Source organism: Neofelis nebulosa, chromosome 16 (genome assembly GCF_028018385.1).
Source record: "Neofelis nebulosa isolate mNeoNeb1 chromosome 16, mNeoNeb1.pri, whole genome shotgun sequence".
In the NCBI taxonomy this organism is placed as follows: Eukaryota; Metazoa; Chordata; class Mammalia; order Carnivora; family Felidae; genus Neofelis; species Neofelis nebulosa.
The window spans coordinates 30,390,848-30,411,893 of NC_080797.1; the positions used below are offsets into that span (position 1 = coordinate 30,390,848).

Here is a 21,046-nt window from a genome sequence, read left to right on the forward strand (position 1 = left end):
GTATTTTCTAAAAAGTGTGCTTAGAGAAAGGTCACTCCTCCCATCGTGAACCATGCAAAGCCCTGAGGGTGAAGTGTTTGTTCTTCCAGGTGGAGGATAAATGCAGAAGATACCACCTCGTGTATTTTCGGGTGGTAAAGAGAAAAGTGTTGTTGTAGACACATAGCCTTATTCATTGCTAGAAGTTCCATGTTCGGGTAATGGCCCTTTACTGGTACATAAGAACTGTGTTTGGCAAGCCATTTTCAAAATTATTTCTGATTTATTGTTTCACAGGTACTTTAAAATACATAATTTGTATTGTTTCCCTCTAACTATAGAGCAGTGACACAGATACTTAACAGAAGCCTTTGTTTCAACTTAATTTCATGAGTTTGGTTTTTTTGTTTGGTTGGTCGGTTGGTTTTGTTTTTGGTCTACGCCACACTTTTCAGAGGAAGCAATAGATCCTGAAAAATTTTAAACCAAAAGGTTTGCAGAACCCATATTTGACTTGTGGTTAAGTACATCTTCTTAGAACCAATGCCGATTTGAAAAACTTACCTGTATAACTTGTAAGGGATTTCAGGGAAGTTACAAATCATTAAGCTAATTATACATAGTATATGGCCATTTCTTGGAGTTCCTAGTTTTATAAATCCAATTTTCTTATTTTTTGCCATCTTCATTTCATTAAGAACAGTCCTAATCTTTTTTATTCTTTGTTTTAAATTTTTTAAAACATTTTTATTTATTTTTGAGAGAGAGAGAGAGAGACACAGAGCGTGAGCGGGAGAGGGGCAGAGAGAGAGGGAGACGCATAATCTGAAGCAGGATCCAGGCTCTGAGCTGTCAAGCCTTGACCCCTTGTGAGGGGTCAAACTCACAAACCATGAGATCATGACCTGAGCCAAAGTCTGTGCTCAGCCCACTGAGCCACCTAGGCGCCCCAATATTTTTTATTCTAAACCAAACTTGACTTTCAGAATTTTGAACTTTTGAATCAATAAACCAGGGAACCACTAATTCATTTGATATAACCCAAAGCTTCAAGGTGAGAGAAATAATTCTAAGGGCTGTGAGTGTAGGGAGGAAAAAATTAGCAGAGGAGGGACCCTAAAGTCAGGAGAGGTCTGCAAAAGAAAAGGGAATTACTAGGTTGGGACTACATTTCCCATCAGGTACAACTTTGGAGGTTGTGCTCAGTACTCAACATGCCTCAGTGCTGGTGGCCAACTGAACCTGGTTTTCCCCTAAAGTTTTTCTTTCTTTCTTTCTTTCTTTCTTTCTTTCTTTCTTTCTTTCTTTCTTTCTTTCTTTCTTTCTTTCTTTTCTTTCTTTCTTTCTTTCTTTCTTTCTTTCTTTCATGACAGCTTGTTTTGTTGTTGTTGTTGTTGTTATTACTTTAATTTTTTTAAATGTTTATTTATTTTTGAGAGAGAGAGACAGGGCACGAGCAGAGGAGGGGCAGAGAAGGAGACACAGAATTCGAAGCAGGCTCCAGGCTCTGAGCTGTCAGCACAGAGCCCAACACGGGGCTCAAACTCACAAACTGCAAGATCATGACCTGAGCTATAGTCGGATGCTTAACCGACTGAGCTACCCAGGTGCCCCTTCCCCTAAAGTTTTCAACTCAGCCTCTTAATAGAAGTCACTGCAAAAGTAGTTTTGTGTTACAGAAGTCATTATTGTTTCACCTTTCCTGAGAGAGTTATTCTGTGAAGCCATTATTAAGACTTAGAAATGTGTGTTTTGTGAACTAAATAATTGACTCGTCCTTTGCAAATTGTAATTTTGTATAGATTTCTCCTCTGTTTGGTGGAAACATAGATTTGCTTTCACAATTCGTGTTCTTTTTCACCTTGATTTGTATATACCTAGTTTGACCTATTGTCAAAGCTGTTCAATTTGGCTAATTCACATCAGCGCTGTAAAACAAGGCAGCATTTAGGTCTTATGAGAACAGTACCCAGTATTCTCCCCGTATATATGTAAATGGTATGAACTTGTTTTCCCCTTAACTAGTTTTTTTCTTATTTCAGGCTGAAAGAATATTCTCCGAGGTTAGAAGGATTGAGAATTACAGAGTCGAAGGCATGGAGATCTACTCTACAACACTTTGGCATCTTCAGAAAGATGTTGCTCTTTCAGTTCTTTCAAAAGACTTAACAGACATGGATAAAAATTCACCAGAGGTATGTTAACTGAAACACTTGGCTTATGTAGCTGCCTTTTGATCACCTTTAACACGTGGGGATGAAGCAAATAATTCAGACCCCATTTAGCATCATCCGTACTTACTTTTGCACCCTTCTCTATAGACCAAGAGGGATTCAGAGAAGAGAAAGTCCTAGAGTGTGTGGTGCAGATTCACGAGCATGTATTTCATCCAAGAACAATCAAGATTTGGCTACATGAACATTGCTGTTGTCAGCAAAATTGGTGTTCATTAAGCAGAAATTGTGCAGATTGGAAAGAGTGCTAATTAAAATAGTGCTTTTTATTGTCATTTTAAGACACAGGCACAATTCATTTACACACTTCAGTCCTGTAAGAATACTATTTCATTGCATGTCAGGAATCGTTAGTGGTACTTTTGTAACATATTTAAGCTTAGAATTAAAATCATTCAGGGCGCCTGCGTGGCTCAGTGGGTTAAGCAACCGACTTCGGCTCAGGTCACGATCTCATAGTTTGTGAGTTCGAGCCCTGCGTTGGGCTCTGTACTGACAGCTCAGAGCCTGGAGCCTGCTTCGGATTCCGTGTCTCCCACTCTCTCTGCCCTTTCCCTGCTCATGCTCTGTCTCTCTCTCTCTCTCAAAAATAAATAAAACATTAAAAAAAAAAAAAAAACATTCAGTTCTCGTTATTCTTGATAGTTATGTTCAGTAGTTTCTGTGAACACTGAGTTAGCAAAGACTGAACCATTGCTTCTGGCACACACATCTCACACAGGTTATATATATAATTTTTTTTTTAAGTTTATTTATTTTTGAGAGAAAGAGTACAAATCAGGGAGGGGCAGAGAGAAAGGGAGAGAAAAAGAGAATCCCAAGCTGGCTGTCAGCACAGAGCTGGACTCGGGGCTTGATCTCACATGAGATCATAATCTGAGCTGAAACCAAGAGTCGACGCTTAACCGCCTGAGCCACCCGGGCACCCCCAGATTATATTCTTAAATCATAAAAACAACCCATCCTGGTAGATTTCTATTTTCTTTATTTTATAAAAGAGAAAACGAGGTTCAGAAGTGTTAACTAAGGTGATTTGTCTGAGGCCTCCCTGCAAAGGTGCTAGAGTTGGGAGTCTGTCACTGTCCACCTGGCCCCAGTGCCAGAGTTTCTTGCACTGAGCTGCCCCTCCACTTGCTGTCCTCTGGTCATCTCTCTATGAGAGATGAAACAGGGAGGCCTAGAGTCGCCTTTTTTGACTTTGTCTGAGACCGTGCCTGTTGGACCACTCATATGTTGGGCCCACAGTGATCACTAACATACTCCATGTTGATTTGGGTTTAACAAATACTGTAAATTTTAGCAAGTAGACAGATTCACTAATATGAAATCCTTAAACAATGAAGATCCACCGTATCTATTAAAAAACATTGATTTTAGTCATAAATTTGGTTTTGTTAGAAAAATTGAAACAAAATTTTAACTATACGCTTGTGTTTTGTTTCCATTTTTTTAAGGCCTGGTGTGCTGCAGGGAACTGTTTCAGTTTGCAACGGGAACATGATATTGCAATTAAATTCTTCCAGAGAGCTATCCAGGTTGATCCAAATTATGCTTATGCCTATACTCTACTAGGGCATGAGTTTGTGTTAACTGAAGAATTAGACAAAGCATTAGCTTGTTTTCGAAATGCTATCAGAGTCAATCCGAGACATTACAATGCATGGTAAGTGCTGATGAAGTACAAAGACAATGTCCTGCTGATAGGACTGACCCTCAGTAATTTGTCTTGTTAGAAATCTCTATTGTCATGAACTTAGTTACTAATACTTAAGAATAGTACATACTGGTTGCTAACTAGTAACCAAATTTTTTTATGTGAAATGTATATATTTAAGAAACTTTTAAATTAACTAATGATGACAGAATACCAGATCCTTATACTCTACAGTTTCAACCTTTTCTCCTACCAACCTTTTGAAAGTAATTGATTTTGTTATTTGATTTGTTTCTTTTTCTTAGAACACTGACAATCGTGATTAGGATAGACACTGATTGGGAGGGAGGGGACACGGTCTCTTTGCCATGTGCGCCGTGCGCTCTGTCCCTCACTCGCCTCCAACAGCCTGCCTCATCACCCGCATGCGCTGCCGCTGCCCTTCAGAAATGCTTGGATTACCCGCAGTCCTTTGCCAAATTAGGCCAGCGTCCAGGGCACTGGCTCCTCATCTGACTCAGGCCAATGCCAAAGATGTAAAATTTGGTGCAGATGCCCAAACCTTAATGCTTTAAGGTGTAGACCTTTTAGCCGATGGCTGTAGCTGTTACCATGAGGCCAAAGGGAAGAATAGTGATTATTGAACAGAGTTGGGGCAGTCCCACAGTAACAGCAGATGGTGTAACCGCTGCAAAGTCACTTGACTTAAAAGATAAATATAAAAATACGGGACTAAACTTGTTCAGGACGTTGCCAATAACACAAACGAAGAGGCTGGAGGTGGCACCACTACTGCTGCTGCCTGGCAAGCTGTATTGCCGAGGAAGGCTTCGAGAAGGCTAGCTAAGGTGCTAATCCAGTGGAAATCGGGAGAGGTGTGATGTTAGCTGTTGATGCTGTAATTGCTGAACTTAAGCAGTCTAAACCTGTGACAGCCCCTGAAGAAATTGCTCAGGTTGCCACCATTTCTACAAATGGAGACAAACTGGCTACATCATTTCCGACGCAGTGCAAAAGGTTGGAAGAAAGGGTGTCATCACAGTAAAGGATGGAAAAACCACTAAATGATGAATTGGAAATTATCGAAGGCATGAAGTTTGATCAAGGTTATATTTCTCCATACTTGATTAACACATCAAAAGGGCAGAAATGTGAATTGCAAGATACCTATGTTCTGTTGAGTGAAGAGAAAATTTCTAGTGTTCAGTCCATTGTACCTGCTCTTGAAATTGCCAATGCTCACCATAAGCCCTTGGTCATAATTGCTGACGATGCTGGTGGAGAAGCTCTTGAGTACGTTTGTTTTGAATAGGCTAAAAGTTGGTCTTCAGGTTGTAGCCGTCAAAGCTCCAGGTTTTGGTGACAAAAGAAAGAACCAGCTTAAAGATATGGCTATTGCTACTGGTGGTGCAGTGTTCGGAGAAGAAGGGTGACTCTAAATCTTGAAGATGTTCGGCCTCACGACTTAGGAAAAGCTGAAGAGGTCATTGTGACCAAAGATGATGCCATGCTCTTAAAAGGAAAAGGTGACAGGGCTCAAATTGAAAAAACGTACCCAAGAAATCAATGAGCAGTTGGATATCACAACTAGAGAATATGAAAAGGAAAAGCTGAATGAACGTCTGGCAAAATTCTCAGATGGAGTAGTTGTGCTGAAGGTTGGTGGCACAAGTGATGTTGAAGTGAATGAAAAGAAAGAGTCACAGATGCCCTCAATACTTTATGAGCTGCTGCTGAAGAAGGCATTGTTCTGGGAGGGGGTTGTGCCCTGCTTTGGTGCGTTCCAGCCTTGGATCCGATAACTCCAGCTAATGAAGATCAAAAAGTTGGTATAGAAATCATTAAGAGAACACTCCAAATTCCTGCAATGACCATTACTGAGAATGCAGGTGTTGAAGAATCATTGATAGTTGAGAAAATTATGCAGAGTTCCTCAGAAGCTGGTTATGATGCTATGCTTGGAGATGTTGTGAATATGGTAGAAAAGGGAATCATTGATCCAACTAAGAACTGCTTTATTGGATGCTGCTGGAGTGGCCTCTCTGTTAAGTACAACAGAGTCCCCAAAATTGCTAAGGAAGAGAAAGACCCTGGAATGGGTGGAATGGGATGTGGTATGGGAGGTGGCATGTTCTAATTCCTAGAATAGCGCTTTACCATGATTGATGAACTGTGACAGGAAGCTGAAGGCAGTGCTTAACAAGAGCTTCAGAGAAGTCGGTTGAAGGAAATGACTGAAGAAAAGGCTGGCTGATGTTTGAGAAAATCACTATAATCATCAGTTACTGGTTTCAGTTGACAAACATATAATGGTTTACTGCCATCATTGTCCATACCTACAGATAATTTATTTTGTATTTTTAAACAGGGCGTTTGTACATTCCCGATAACAATGTAAGAGCCATGTGCCAATGTACTGCTTTCAACTTAAATCACTGCAGCATTTTTACTACTATCTGTTAAAATCAGGATTTTGGCGCTTGCCTTCACCAGATGAAAAGTTAAGAAGCAGTCTTTCCATGGAGAATAAGAATAATTGTATACAAAGTAAAGAAATATCCATTTATGTGACAACCTTTGTGTAATAAAAATTTGTTTAAAGGTAAAAAAAAAAAAAAGGATAGAAACTGGGAAAGTGGAGAGGACTGGTGTAATCACCTGTTGGATCATAGAAAGTAAACATTGAAAAGTCTCCATTAGTTGTTGCTCTTTGGCTGTGTTCTAGTTTATTAGATACTAGTTCAGTTCATTAGGTTTACTTAGAATTTAGTGTTCCAGTTTATTAAGTGATGTCTCTATTTAGGAAGTTACTAGCTGGCTCACATAGTTAGCAAACTAAGAAGACATTGAAAAAGTTCTTATATCTGCCTCAATGCTGTATCTACTGCTGACATTTTATTATATTTTTCTTGACTGACAATTTAAATAACAAGAAGTATAATTGTGATATCATAACTCTGCCACAGTTTTTGTCAGACGTTTTTTTGTATCTTTTGAAGTAATCATTATAGCAGTTGGATTTTAATTCTGTCACTAAATATGAATCGCTATCTTACTAAAACATTTTTAATTTGTGTATGTATGTTTTTTAATGGAGTACGTTTCATTTCTAAGTAGGCACGTTACCTGAAAGATGGCCTGACAGGTGCTAGCTTCTGCTGACATATTAAGCAGTCAGGCTTGCTGACACTGCCTTGTCTTCACATAAAGCACTCTGTAATATTTTAGGAATTCAGTTCTGAATAGGACTCGTGTTGTTTTTAAAATGTTTGGGTCTGCCCTATATTGCAATAATTGTGTTCTTTTTTTTTTTTTTTTTAATGTTTTTATTTATTTTTGAGACAGAGACAGAGCATGAGCAGGGAAGGGGGACAGAGAGAGAGGGAGACACAGAATGTGAAGCAGGCTCCAGGCTCTGAGCTGTCAGCACACAGCCCAACGCGGGGCTTGAACTCACAAGTTGTGAGATCATGACCTGAGCCGAAGTCGGACGCTTAACCGACTGAGCCACCCAGGTGCCCCGCAATAATTGTGTTCTTAAGAAACTATACCATACCAAAAATTGCTATAAAAATAATTGTTTCAGTTGGAAAAAAAGAAGTATTCAGATTGGTGAGCTTTCACAGGAAGAATTTAAATGTTGAGGTATTTAGGTAATTTTATGTATCTAATGAAACACTAAGGAAATGTATTATTCCAACTCCACAATAGTCCTTTTGTTATTCGACCATCACCATTGTTAGTGCAGAGCTTTGTATACCTTTTCTTCACCCCTAACACAATTATAATGGTATAATTATATCAGATGTAAGAAAACACATTGTGCTTTTTCCTTATTTCATTAATTTGGTGCTTATTCCTCATTATCATCATCTAGTAGTGGCCAAGAAAGGTCTCCTTAATGTATATCAGTCACATTATGTTCATTTGAGGTTTTGAAAATCCAGAAGAAATACCTGTATATCAACTTAATATATTGTTACATAGCCTTCCAAATTTATAATTTGAAGTCTGTAGGAGTGTATTTTTGATACAGTGAGTGAGAGGGGAAGCAGAACATGATGCTATCTATGCATATGTAATTATAATGATACACATGCGTTTGCACCAAGAATATGGAAGTAGCATTACTAGGAGTTTAGAGTTGAGAATCATAAAGGAAGGCTCTGATTAGAATCCTTATTAGCTGTATGAATGTGGGCAAGTTATTTAACTTCTCTAAACTTGGTTTCCTTATTTGAAAATATGAGTGATAACAGTACCTATCTCTTTGTTTCCTTCTAGGATTAAGTGAAAGAATTTAACAAAGTTAATTGGCACAGACATCATTAGCCACTTAGTGAAAATGAAATCTAATGAAATCTAGATTGTAATGATGGGTTTAAGGATGTAGTTTCTTTTTTCCTCATTGCTAAAGTTCTATTTGATTGATTGATTGAATTTGATTTATTGTTTTTACTTATAAAAGGGACTTGTCTAAAATGTCTTGATGGTTTTTTATCATGACTGATAGTTTTTGCCTTCTCTGACACCACCAGTATTTTTCTTTAGTTTATTAAAAAGCCAGATTCCATATACACCCTTGTATTAAGTTGAATTAAATTAGCAGCCAAAAGTTCATATCCCTAAATTTATATTTTATTTTATACTTTCAGGTATGGCTTAGGAATGATTTATTACAAGCAAGAAAAATTCAGCCTTGCAGAAATGCATTTCCAGAAAGCACTTGATATCAACCCTCAAAGTTCAGTTTTACTTTGCCACATTGGAGTAGTAAGTAGCTTTCTAAATATTTTTCAGTTAATCTCCCTTTTGAAATGTGTTGGTTATTGACTTAATCGCTGTGGTGAGAATTAGGACTTTGTTATTTTTTTTTTCATATTCCTGGAACAATATCATGGATTATTTTAGAGCCAAAAATATCACCTTTTTTCCTTGACATAAAGAGAAATCACTGGAGTACCCTCATTCCTTGGGCAAGTCCATTTCTCTGAGCTTTTATTTTATGGATGACAAGTAATACCACCTTGCCTACCTCTTAGGGTTGTTGTAAGACTCGCATGAGATACTTCATATTTTGAAAGTACTTTTCCATATTAATATAGCTCCTAAATTCAGTAATTAATATTTCAAGACATGGTTCCCTGTGTTTTAGCCTCTGAGTGACATAGGTATGTCAGAACTAATTAATATCAGTTTGTTTGTTTTTTTTAAGTTTATTCATTTATTTTGAGAGGGAGGAAGTGTGAGTAGGGAAGGGACAGAGAGAATCCCAAGCAGGCCTTGTGCAGTCAGTGCGCAGAGCCCAGTGGGGCAGTTGAACCCTCTAAACCATGAGATTATGACCTGAGCCGAAATGAGGAGTCGGATGCTTAACCGACTGAGCCACCCACGTACCCCAGAACTAATTAAAATTATTTTTTTTAATTTTTTTTAATATTTATATATTCTTTTGAAAGAGAGAGAAAGAACATGAGCGGGGGAGGGGCAGAAAGGGGAAGACACAGAATCTGAATCAGGCTCCAGGCTCTGAGCTGTCAGCATAGATCCCAATGTGGGGCTCAAACCCATGAACTGTGAGATCATGACCTGAGCCGAAATTGGACGCTAAACCGACAGAGCCACCAGGCCCCCCACTAATTAAAATTCTTAAAAGGCGATGTGGATCGCCATTTTTTTAAAGAAACTTTTGTTTACTTGTAAAATAAAGTTATCAATTAAATATTGGTGCATTTTATAAAAACAAGAGGTAAGGTTGTAATAAAATAGCAATAGCCTTGTCAGGCAACATACTATTTAACTCTGTGCAATAAAACACTTTGTTCATGCCACACTTATTCAACATAACTCACAGTTACTACAGACATTTCAGGAAGTTCATGGGACTCCCATGGACTTACTATTGAAACCGAGAGACGTTTACAATCATAATATGCCATGGAAACTTGAAAACGTTACTTTTAGCAGGAGATAATGCTCATATTATTTGAATTGCTTAGAAGCAATTAGCAGCTAGAGCTGCTAAACAGCTGGGTTACAAGGACTGAAAGTGAAAAGCATTCTAAAAGCCCATGAGCACTATTGTTCACACCTTTCTTCAGAACACACTTAACTTTAAACTTGTTTGACACATTTCATAGATAGCAAGCAACAGCACCCAGTACAAGCCTGAAGATGAAGTGCTGCTATGTAAACACTCTCACCTGTTCCCGTAAAAGAATTACAGGATATATACTCCAAAGCTGCCCCTTCCCGTAATTTCTATTGCATAGATCACATAATACGTGTATACACGTATGTGTATGTATATGCACATACAAAGAACATATTAAGATGGGGACACCTGGGTGGCTCAGTCAGTTAAGTGTCTCACTCTTGATCTCGGCTCAGGTCACGATCTCACAGTTAGTGGGTTCGAGCCCCACTTTGGGCTCTGTGCCAATAGCAGGGAGCCTGCTTGGGATTCTCTCTCTGCACTTGCCCCCTGATCGCAAGTGCTCTCTCACTCAAAAAGAAAAAGAAAAAGGACTACGTTAAGACGACAGTGAAGTGTAATCACAGAGCAATTTATAGGCTGAATGTTTTGGGTTTTTTTTACACGTTGCTTGATGGAAGATTTTAGTATTTTACAGTCGTTTAGTAGGCATTCTATCCACTGCACTTTTTGAAATTTGAAAGATATTGAAATAAATTTTTTCCAACATTTTGGTAACAGGCAGCATTCCCCAAAATACTTGTACCCTCTGTCTACATGACCTGTTTGATCTGGTAACAACTGACCACAAAGACTGACTCAGTGGACTAAATAGAAAAATAATGAAGGCAAAGATTACCAATTTGATGAGCTCAGCACAGAGATTTCAAATAACTTAGCAGGTCGGGAGTTGATCAGTTGTCTAAACAAAGCCATAACCAGTTAGTTTGGTGCTGCAGGTAGAAGAGCGCATGGTGGAAAATAGCAGGTGTTGGCTCGCTGGGTGACGCTTGTCGGAAAGGTGCAGTATCCGGTGGAATGGAGAGGAGTGGCCTCATCCTGACTACGGGACTGAAAGTTGTGTTCACTGCACTTGTCTTCTGTACGCACAGTTCGAAGCCCCAAGGGAGTCCGGCTTTTACTATCTTTCTTTAAAAAAAAAAAAAAAAAAAGTCAAAAAATTCATAATAGGCTATGATACTAGCCCTAACACATACCTGTCAATGTTACGGATATTGTCATAGAAAGATACCTTTTTTTTTTTTTTTAACGTTTATTTATTTTTGAGAGAGGGAGAGAGAGACAGAGCACGAGCAGGGGAGGAGCAGAAGAGAGAGACGGAGACACAAAATTTGAAGCAGGCTCCAGAATCTGAGCTGTCAGCACAGAGCCTGACACAGGGCTCAAACTAATAAACTGTGAGATCGTGACCTGACCCAAAGTCTGATGCCTAACCGACTGAGCCACCCAGGCGCCTCAAATGATATCTTTCAAAAATCAGAACAGAGACTTAATTTTTTTAATCATAAGATTTGTACAATGTTTCTAGGATAGGATATCAAAAATGATTCAAATCCATGCATGATGGTAGATAATATTTCTAATTATTCCAATGAGTCCGTTTTTGGATCACCATTTTCATGGGGGTTTTTTTAAGTGTTTTAACTGATAAGTTGTACGTTGATAGGAGAAAAAGTCTGTTTGCTTTCTGAAATCTCGTACTAGTTTCTCTGTAAGCATGCTACCAGAAGTTTTTGTTCTTGCCTCTTACCCAGCTCCTTCCTCCTTCCCTCCTCTGCCCTTCTCTTTCTCTCAGCAAGCTTGGCTTTTGTGGGAATGGGCGTACAATGTGAGGAAATTATGTTAGTTTGAGATTTCACTGTTCATTTTGGGAGAAGAATTGTAGTTCTTTATAATTCTTTTTAATTGCCGTGGTAACTTTTTTTTATTGTTAGACACTATGGAAAATATATCAACAAAAAATTTTTCGTTATCACTTAAGCAAATCAAACTTGAGTATCTCTTGATACCTTTTAGTGAAATTGGACATCTTTTAGAGTAGGCTTTCTTGGGGCACCTGGGTGTCCAGTCAGTTGAGCATCCAACTCTTGACTTCAGCTCAGGTCATGATCTCACCGTTCATGAGATCAAGACCTGCATTGGGCTCTGCGGTGACACCGTGGAGCCTGCTGAGGGTTCTGTTTCCCTCTCTCTCTGCCCCTCCCTGCTTTCTCTCTCTCAAAAATAAATAAAAATAAACTTTAAAAAAATAATCAAGTAAGCTTTCTTCTTTAAATTTTTTTTTCATGTTTATTTATTTATTCTGAGAGACAGAACATGAGCAGGGGAGGGACAGAGAGAGTGGGACACAGAGAATCCCAAGCAGGCTCCGCGCCACCAGCCCAGAGCCCAATGTGGGGCTCAAACTCACCAACCGTGAGATCACGACCTGGGCCGAAACCGAGAGTCAGATGCTTAACCGACTGAGCCACCCAAGTGCCCCAAGTAGACTTTCTTCTAAAGAGATTATGGAACAGATTGTTTTAAAATTTTGTGTTGTTTATTTGAAGAAGTTTTCAGGTAATAGAACATGCTTTCCTCTGTTAGAGTAGAGTTTAGGATTTCAGTTCCGTGGGCAGAATATTTGCCCACATGTAGTAATAATGTTCTGCATAGGTGAATTTAGCAACCAGATTTGGGCAGTACCTCCTCTCACAGTCTTGTTACAGTGCTATTTGTTAAAGTTGCACAGTCACATCCATTCATCCATATACTTTTTTTTAACATGCAGTTCGTCCACGAACACAACATAACAGAATGTGCACGTGAATGAATAGTGATGCTTGGGTTTTTGTGGGGTTTTTTAAAGTAATTTAAAATATTTACTTCCCAGTGTTAAAGATCAATGGTTTTAAAATATATAAAGCAGAAGAATTATTTTTAAAATAAATTTCTAAAATAAGTAGAAGTATAATTGTTCTGAGTGAAACACGGTTGGTAAGGGTTTAAAGCCAAATTCTCTAGGGGTCCTTTGAACCTAGTTTTGACAAGCCTAATATTGGGGCACCTGAGTGGCTCAGTACATTAAGCTTCTGACTTCAGCTCAGGTCATGAACTAACCCTTCGTGAGTTCGAGCCCCGCCTCAGGCTCTGTGCTGACAGCTCAGAGCCTGGAGCCTGCTTTGCATTCATTCATTCTCATTCTCTCTCTCTCTCTCTCTCTCTCTCTCTCTCTCTCTCTGTCTCTGTCTCTCTCTCTCCGCTCCTCCCCTGCTTATGCTCTGTCTCTCAAAAATAAATAAACAACAACAAAAAAAGCAAAGCCTAATATTTAGAGGACCATAATAAACCTATTGAAATGTATTATTTAGCTAAATAGTACAGATTTTCTTGTGAAGGGAAAACCAGGGTTTTCCTTGTCTTTTAGACTTAAAAGTAACTGAATATCTGCTCTGCAGATAGAATTATCAGTATGGATTATCATTATGGATAATGGTGGATTGGGTGTCAGAGGACCTAGGTTCTGATCCCAGAGCAAAGTATTTAACATTCTGGGGTTCAGTATTCTCCTCTTGAAAGTGAAGCAGTTGAACTAGATAGAATTGGAAGAGACTTTAGAGATACTCTGTTAATAGTCAGGTATTCAATTATTGAGTCCACCTAACCCTGTGGAAAATCCAGTTAGACCATACATCTTTAGTAGTTTTATTATCTTTTTGTTGTTGTTGTTGCTGTTAAAGTAATCTCTATGTGAGGCTCAAATTCACAACCCCAAGATCAAGAGCCACATGCCAGCCAGGTGCCACAGTGATTTTATTATTTCTATGTTGGTTTTGAGTGACAGTATTTGGTTCTCACCTTTCTCCATAAATATCAAAAGGAAACATTAATGTGATCTTTACCTCTTACAGGTTCAGCATGCACTGAAAAAATCTGAGAAGGCTTTGGATACCCTAAACAAAGCCATTGTTATTGATCCCAAGAACCCTCTATGCAAATTTCACAGAGCCTCAGTTTTATTTGCAAATGAAAAATATAAGGTAAGATACATATTTTAATGGTTTTCAGCATTTTATTGCTTAAGTTTTGCCCCTTCTTTTAATAAACCAAAAGTTATTTATAGTTTTCATCTCTGATAGTTTATTTTCCCATTTTCAAAAGCTATTTATTTTCTTTTGTGATTTTTATTTTTTCATGAAATACTGATATGCAGGATGAGTGTGTGGCTACTTAGGAATATGTCATTATCCCTTATAAAGATTCCGTATATAGAACGGCAGTTTTTCCATCAGGGAGTTATCTTAAAGGTAAGACCTAAACCATCCCCTAAGACCAATATATCTGAGCAGGTGACAAATGAATGTTTGTGCATAATCCAACAAATATGTACTGAGTACCTGCCTATTCCATGTCAGGGACTAGGGATAAAGGGGCAAAAGCAAAGTAATCACATTTCCTACCTTTGAAGAGCTCACCAGCTAGCACCCTTCCAGAGGGACAATAGACATTAATCAAATAATCACAAAAAAAGTGCGTGCTGAGTACATAAAGGAAAAGTATAGTGAGTTATAAAAGCTTAGAACAAGGCTACTTGATCTAGTCTGATGTGTTTCTCTCTTTAGTTCTCACTCTGTTTTCCCAATTACGGAGCTGTAGCCTGAAAAAAATACATACATACATATACTGAGAAAAGAAGAGAAGGAAAATTGAGAAAGAGAAAAGAGGCATAAAGTGACATGGGTTTTTTTGTTATCATTTACTGAATCACAAACCATGACTCCAAAGTGTTGATTGAAAGTTCAGTTTACTTTTTTAATAAATTTAGGCTCTTCTTTCTAAAAAGAGTAAAAACTTACCAAAGAAACAAAAAACCCAAAGTTAAGTGCACAGAAAATGTTGGACCAAATAATCCATTTCAGTAGACTCTCCCAAGAAGTCAGTTCTTCCAGTACACATTGACATTTGCTGAAATTGAAAAATACAAGACCAATATTAAGCTCTTAACATTTGCAGACTAATAAAGATATATAAGGGATCAGTCATCTAATTTATTCGTTGTCATTTATTCAGTGATTTCCACTAATCTTACTCTGTTTTTCTTTATCAAAGAAGTGGATGTCTAGTCCTTACTGTTTTTGTTCTTTTATAAAAGCTTCTTTTAAATCTAATAAACAACTTTTAGGGACGCCTGGCTGGCTCAGTTGGTTAAGCACCCAACTCTTTGGCTCAGGTCGCGATCTCACTGTCATAAGATCAAACCGGTGTCAGGCTCTGCGCTGGGCATAGACCTTTTGCTTAAGATTCTCTCCCTCAGCCCCTCCCCAGCTTGCGCCACGTGCATACACGCTCTCCAAAAAAAAAAGGAAAAAGAAAAAAATAGATCTAATAAACACTTTTCAACTTTAACTTGTTCTTTGAGGTGCTGTAATTGTAATCCATCATTTGTTTTCATGTTTTTGCTTCATTGGACCTCTTTTTTTTTTTTTTTTAGGTTTATTTGTTTATTTTGAGAGAGAGTGAGCAGGGGAAGGATGGGGGGTGGGTAAGGGGGGAGACTCCCAAGAAGTCTCCGTACTGTCAACACAGAGCCCCCCACACAGAGCCCAAACACGAACCATGAGAACCATGAGACCGTGACCTGAGCCAAAACCAAGAGTCAGCCACTTAACCAACTGAGCCACCCAGGCACCCCTGTAACCTCTTTAGATATGGGGTCAGGTTCTTCAGTTGAAGGATTTTATTCAATTATTCTTAAGGCCATTTTAATGCCAACACACCTACCAGATATTATGCCATTTAAGTCAGCCCTGTACTTGCTTCAAGACCCCAAGTTCTAATCTTTCCCATTGTTCAAGTTATAGCCATTTTTGAGTATCAGCTAAATTATAAGACCTACTTTGAAGCACGGGTGTATCCAGTATACCTATATTAAAATAATATAAAAAGGGGCATAAGTAAAAGTTACTGATTGCTTCCAAAATGTCTTGGCTCCAAAATGAAAATCCAATGGTGTCAGAGGGCCACCTCAACCTCTCTGTGGCAAAAGCATTGCTAATATCACCCCATTTAATGTGCTGTAAATCTTAAGTCTTTTTAGGGCAAAAATGAGAACTCTGACACTATGTTAGACACTGTTTCTCAATGAGTCTTTGTAATTAGATTATCAAGGTGGGGAGGTATGATAGATGCATGAAATTTTTTTTTTTTTGAGACAGAGACACAGCATGAACGGGGGAGGGGCCGAGAGAGAGGGAGACACAGAATCGGAAGCAGGCTCCAGGCTCTGAGCCGTCAGCCCAGAGCCCGACGCGGGGCTCGAACTCGCGGACTGCGAGATCGTGACCTGAGCTGAAGTCGGACGCTTAACCGACTGAGCCACCCAGGCGCCCCAGATGCATGAAATTTTTATAACAATTATAACACACAGTTAGAAAAGCTGTCAGTTCTGAACCGTGTGTGGTGTAGCAGCGAAGGATTGGAGTGCATTGTTCCGATTAAGATTGCTTTAAAGCAGTGATTCTCAAAGTGTGGTCTGAGAACATCTGGAGGTCCCCAGAAATCCTTTCAAGGAGTAAACAAGGTCAAAATTATCTTCATAATAATATTTAGATGTTATTTGCCTTTTTCACTCTTATTCTCACGAATGTACAGTGGAATTTTCCAAAAGCTACATGACATAATGGATTGCAGAAGCAGATAAGAGAGTGCAGCTATTTTCTGTCAACCAGAGATTTGCAAAAATATTAACCAATGCCATTATTCTTACTGACTTATTATTCTGAAAAAGTTATTTTTCATTAAAAAGATATTATCTGTGTTAACAAGTAATGGCTTTATTGTTACTTTTAAATTAATGGATCAATATTTTTTAAGCTTTTCAAGTTTTAATTTCCGATATGGTAAGTATTGATAGCTATAGCCCACATTAACAAAAATTCTTCGGGTTCCTCAATAAACGTTAAGAGTATAAAGAGGTCTGGAGACCCAACAAGTGTGAGAACTGCTTCTCTGTGGTATTACAAGTCAGCCCCAGGCTTCTTCATTGTGATACAGGCTTCATCAGTCCCTGTCAGTAATGTCGGACAGGTGTAACCGTGATCGTTAAGTAACTAATATCCATGACCACAGATCTTTTATCTTGAGACTTTATTCCGTGTATATTTTACAATATTTACTAGTATGGAAGGAAAAGAGAACAGTCTACCTCGTAGACTTACCACATGTAGTAAATCTTCCATTCCTAGACAGGCAGATGTGATTCTCAGACCCATTCCGCCCAGCGGTCCTTTGAGTTTATTTCTCGTGGGTTGCCAGCAGTTAGGAACATGTGAAATGTTCAGGCTGCACCAGAGCCCCCTACATACTTGTGTAAAAAACACAGCCTTTTACACAAACACACTGTCCCAAGAGAGTGTGCACGTGCGTTTGTGTGTATGTGTGCCTTTACTCTTTTCTCAATCCTTTTTATTACAGAAAATTTCACACATCACTCTAGTATGGTAACGAATCTGTGGAATGTACCACACAGCTACTTTCACACTGCTTTCCACAAAAATATTGTATGTGAACCTTTCATTTTAGGTAATGCCAGTAAAAATTTTACAAAAGCCAAGAAATTACATTTGGCCTTAGGTGAAGGGAGGGTGGGATGGGACTGTCTTAAACTTTTTTATAACTGGGAAGTAAGATTGGTTCCTTTCCACCCTTTTCAGAGAAATAAAACTAAAGTCTTACACCAATCAATGTATAAATCCCCTTATGTTACCTAAATTCTATAATCCTCTGATACATTTGCTAGCCCACTATCTTTGATCACTGCTTTAGTCCTTGTATCTCTGTGGGGGCTTTTTATGAAAGTAATAGGCCTGTTACCAAACAACTCAAATAATATGAAAGTATAAAAAAAATACGAGGTTGAATGTGCCTTATAAGCTGACCCTCCAAGGGAGTATTATTAACAACTCAGAACACACTTCTCTAGATCTTTTTCTCATCATGTACATATTTTTAATTGTAACAAAGTAGGCTTACACTACTGTGGTAGGCGGAGTAATGACCCCTCGATGATGTCCAGGCCCTAATCCTTGGTTCCTGTGACTATGTTACCTTACACGGCAGAAGAAACTTTGCAGATGTGATTAAGGATGTGGACCTTGAGTTGGGGAGAGTATCCTGTGTTATTCAGGTGGGCCCAGTCTGATCACGTGGCTCTTAAAGATCACATGGAGGATCTTTGCCAGCTGTGGTCAGAACCAACGTGAGAAGGCCTCGGCCCACGTCTGTTGCCTTTGAAGACGGAGGAAGGAGGCTACAAGCCAAAAAATGCAGGCAGCCTTTAAGAAGTCTGGGAAGAAAGGCAGGGAAACAGATAACCCTCAGAAAGGAAGACACCTTGATTTTAGCCCAGTGTGATTCAAATTGTATTTCTAATGCACAGACTATAAGATAAAAAAATGTGTTTTATTTGCCATCAAAATTGTGGTAATTTGTTATGACAAAATAAGAAGCTAATACAACTACACATATTCTGTAATTTGCTTTTTCTTCCACTTTAACATTTCTGTGGATAGATATTTGGTATTTATCTTTTTTTTTTTTTTTAACCTGACTTACTTTGGATTTTGTTTTACTACAAAGAGGTATGTATAGAGAAGAAAAGTAGATAATCTCTGTGGACATTAAAGAGAAATAAAGTATAATATTTATTTTAGAAAATTCAAAAAATTGAGAAAGCTGCCATGTTAAAAATAGAAAGTCTTCCCCTTTACCTCAGTCATCCCCTCTCCAAAGGTAAGCCACCTTTACCTTGATTAGGGGCATATAGGTATTGATTTCTGCCAGAAAAAAAAGGAAACATATATGTGCTCACATAAGTGTATTTATAAAGTGTTTATGAGAATACCCACATAACTATTTGTATATGTGTCATATATATGTTTTGTTGCAAAAGAAATAGTATTGCACATACTTTATTGTATCTTTTTTTTTTTTTTTTAGCATAGAGTTAAGTACCTACAGATCTAGTGTTCCATAGAGGATGGACCATAATTTATTTTAACTAGGTTGCGATTAGACACGCCTTCATTGCTTCTAATGATTTGCAGTAATATGTTGAATGGAATCTTCTTACAAAGATGGCTTAATGAACTTTTTTGAATATGTCCCTGGGATAAATTCCTAGCAGCAGGATTGCTGAATTAATGGTTACATGCAGTTTTTAACATAATAGGTAATGCTAAATAGAGTTCACAAACAGGCTTTGCATCAGTTCACATTTCCACCTTCAGTGATGAGAATGCCTCATTCCCCTCAGTCATGGTAACTTTATATATCAAGTTATTTTTATTTTTGTCCATTTGCTTAGGTGAAAAGCAGACAGTATCTCAGTTGGGGACCCAGTTTTATTTTTGATCATCATGTCTTTCTTTTAAATACAAATCTTTTTTCTCTATCTTTTCTCTCAATTTCCCCAACCCCTTTAGCGATGATCAAAAGATTTGTAGACAATTTTGACTTAATTCAGAGGGTTAAATTTTAGACTCTTCGTCATTAGTTAAAATAGCAGGTTGGTATTCAAAGCTTGGTGCTTGCATCAGGGAGAAAGTCTATGAACAGAATTTCAGAATTATTTTGTTCTGCAACTTAGTTTCCAAAGCTCTTACACACACAGTGTAATGGAGCATTGTTATTTTATATAAAACGGTGACCAAAGCAAGTATTGTCACCACCTGCGTGTGTGTGTTCTCAGTGTACTCTGGTGAATTCCTGCCATTTCTTAGTCCTGTTGTCATAAGTATTTTTCATGCATTTTATTTCATGACAAGAATTAATGCAAGAAGGAAGTGCACTGATAAAGATCTAGTAAGCTTTAGTTAAGATGATTTGGGAAATCAAATAACACTTGCTTAGTTAGAACTTTGTAAAATTTTGCTACTCTGTTTTTCTTTGCTTTTTTCAGTCTGCTTTACAAGAACTTGAAGAATTGAAACAAATTGTTCCCAAAGAATCCCTCGTTTACTTCTTAATAGGAAAGGTAAAGATTGGGGCCAAGGTCCTAAACTGTGACTTTCGTAACAAACATTAATTTCTGAAGGAGAAATATTATACATATTATGCAACATCTCTTGAGCAAATTCAACTAGATCTCTGAACTAAATGCTCTGGGAATGAAGAACAGAGTTAGTTATAAGATCTAAGAAGATGATATCCTGCTGAAGGAATAAGAACATACACCATATATCCTAACCATACTGTGGTTTTGGAAGTATATTAGCACTTGCAGCCAGTGGCCGTGAGTTCATAACTGAGACTATATCTTGGAAAGCTCTTAGCTTCCAATTATCCATAAAATATGTAGGCATCCCCCCAAAAAAGTCAATTAATGGCTGGTGTTGTCTTAATTAGAAGAAACGACTTCCGAGATTTCCAAAGCCAGACTAGTAAGGACTTTACAGACTGGGCCCCTAAATGCCAACTGGTTAAGGAGGCTGAGAACGGTGGACAGGTGTTCGGAGTTGATATAACAACGTTTGAAATCAGTGGAAATGAATTGCTAATCAAGCAGCTTATAGTCCGTTTCTTTCAATTGTCATTGATCCAATCAGAATGTGATTTATTGGAAGCTCACTATTGGAGAGACAGAGACAAGGAATTCTGAAAATATCTGATTATATCAAAAGTAACTCAAAAGTTAGTCTGAGTTCTTCTGTAGGATGAAAATGACCTACTCATCAGAATGGGTTTACAGCATGTAAATTAGAAGCCTATTTAAATTGTTAATGTTTAGGATTTTATAATTGAAGCTCACAACTTAATGAAAAATGTAGTGCTGCTGTTTATTTTTAGGTTTACAAGAAGTTAGGTCAAACGCACCTCGCCCTGATGAATTTCTCTTGGGCTATGGATTTAGATCCTAAAGGAGCCAATAACCAGATTAAAGAGGCAATTGACAAGCGCTACCTTCCAGATGATGAGGAGCCAATAACCCAAGAAGAGCAAATCAGTGAGTACCATCCATGTGAATTAGATTTCTAAGTGTATCGAACCAGAGGGCTAGTAAAACATCAACTCAGAGGTAGGCAGAGCAGTACAGATATTTCTTTATGACACAGAGTAAACATTTTTTCAAGTATTGAGTATTCAGAAAGCTACCTTTTGCATAAGAATTTGTGGGCTGCTTTTTAATTTTCTTTTTTTTTTTTTTTT

At 38.1% G+C, this 21,046-nt stretch overlaps 1 protein-coding gene and 1 pseudogene across 10 annotated transcripts in view; both read left to right on the forward strand.

Moving 5' to 3' along the window:
- The window catches only part of CDC27 (cell division cycle 27), a 70,627-nt gene that overhangs the window by 43,720 nt on the left and 5,861 nt on the right, over positions 1–21,046 (forward strand). For 6 of the 10 annotated variants that reach the window (XM_058704972.1, XM_058704974.1, XM_058704977.1 and 3 more), the window contains 6 exons: positions 2,022–2,174; positions 3,668–3,876; positions 8,523–8,640; positions 13,753–13,881; positions 19,800–19,874; positions 20,687–20,843. In XM_058704972.1, the coding sequence (XP_058560955.1) occupies positions 2,022–2,174; positions 3,668–3,876; positions 8,523–8,640; positions 13,753–13,881; positions 19,800–19,874; positions 20,687–20,843 (841 nt within the window). Of the gene's footprint in view, positions 1–2,021; positions 2,175–3,667; positions 3,877–8,522; positions 8,641–13,752; positions 13,882–19,799; positions 19,875–20,667; positions 20,844–21,046 lie in introns of all 10 variants that reach the window. The other 4 variants (XM_058704975.1, XM_058704976.1, XM_058704980.1 and 1 more) reach the window with 2 other exon arrangements.
- Positions 3,887–8,503, forward strand: LOC131498107 (60 kDa heat shock protein, mitochondrial-like; annotated as a pseudogene).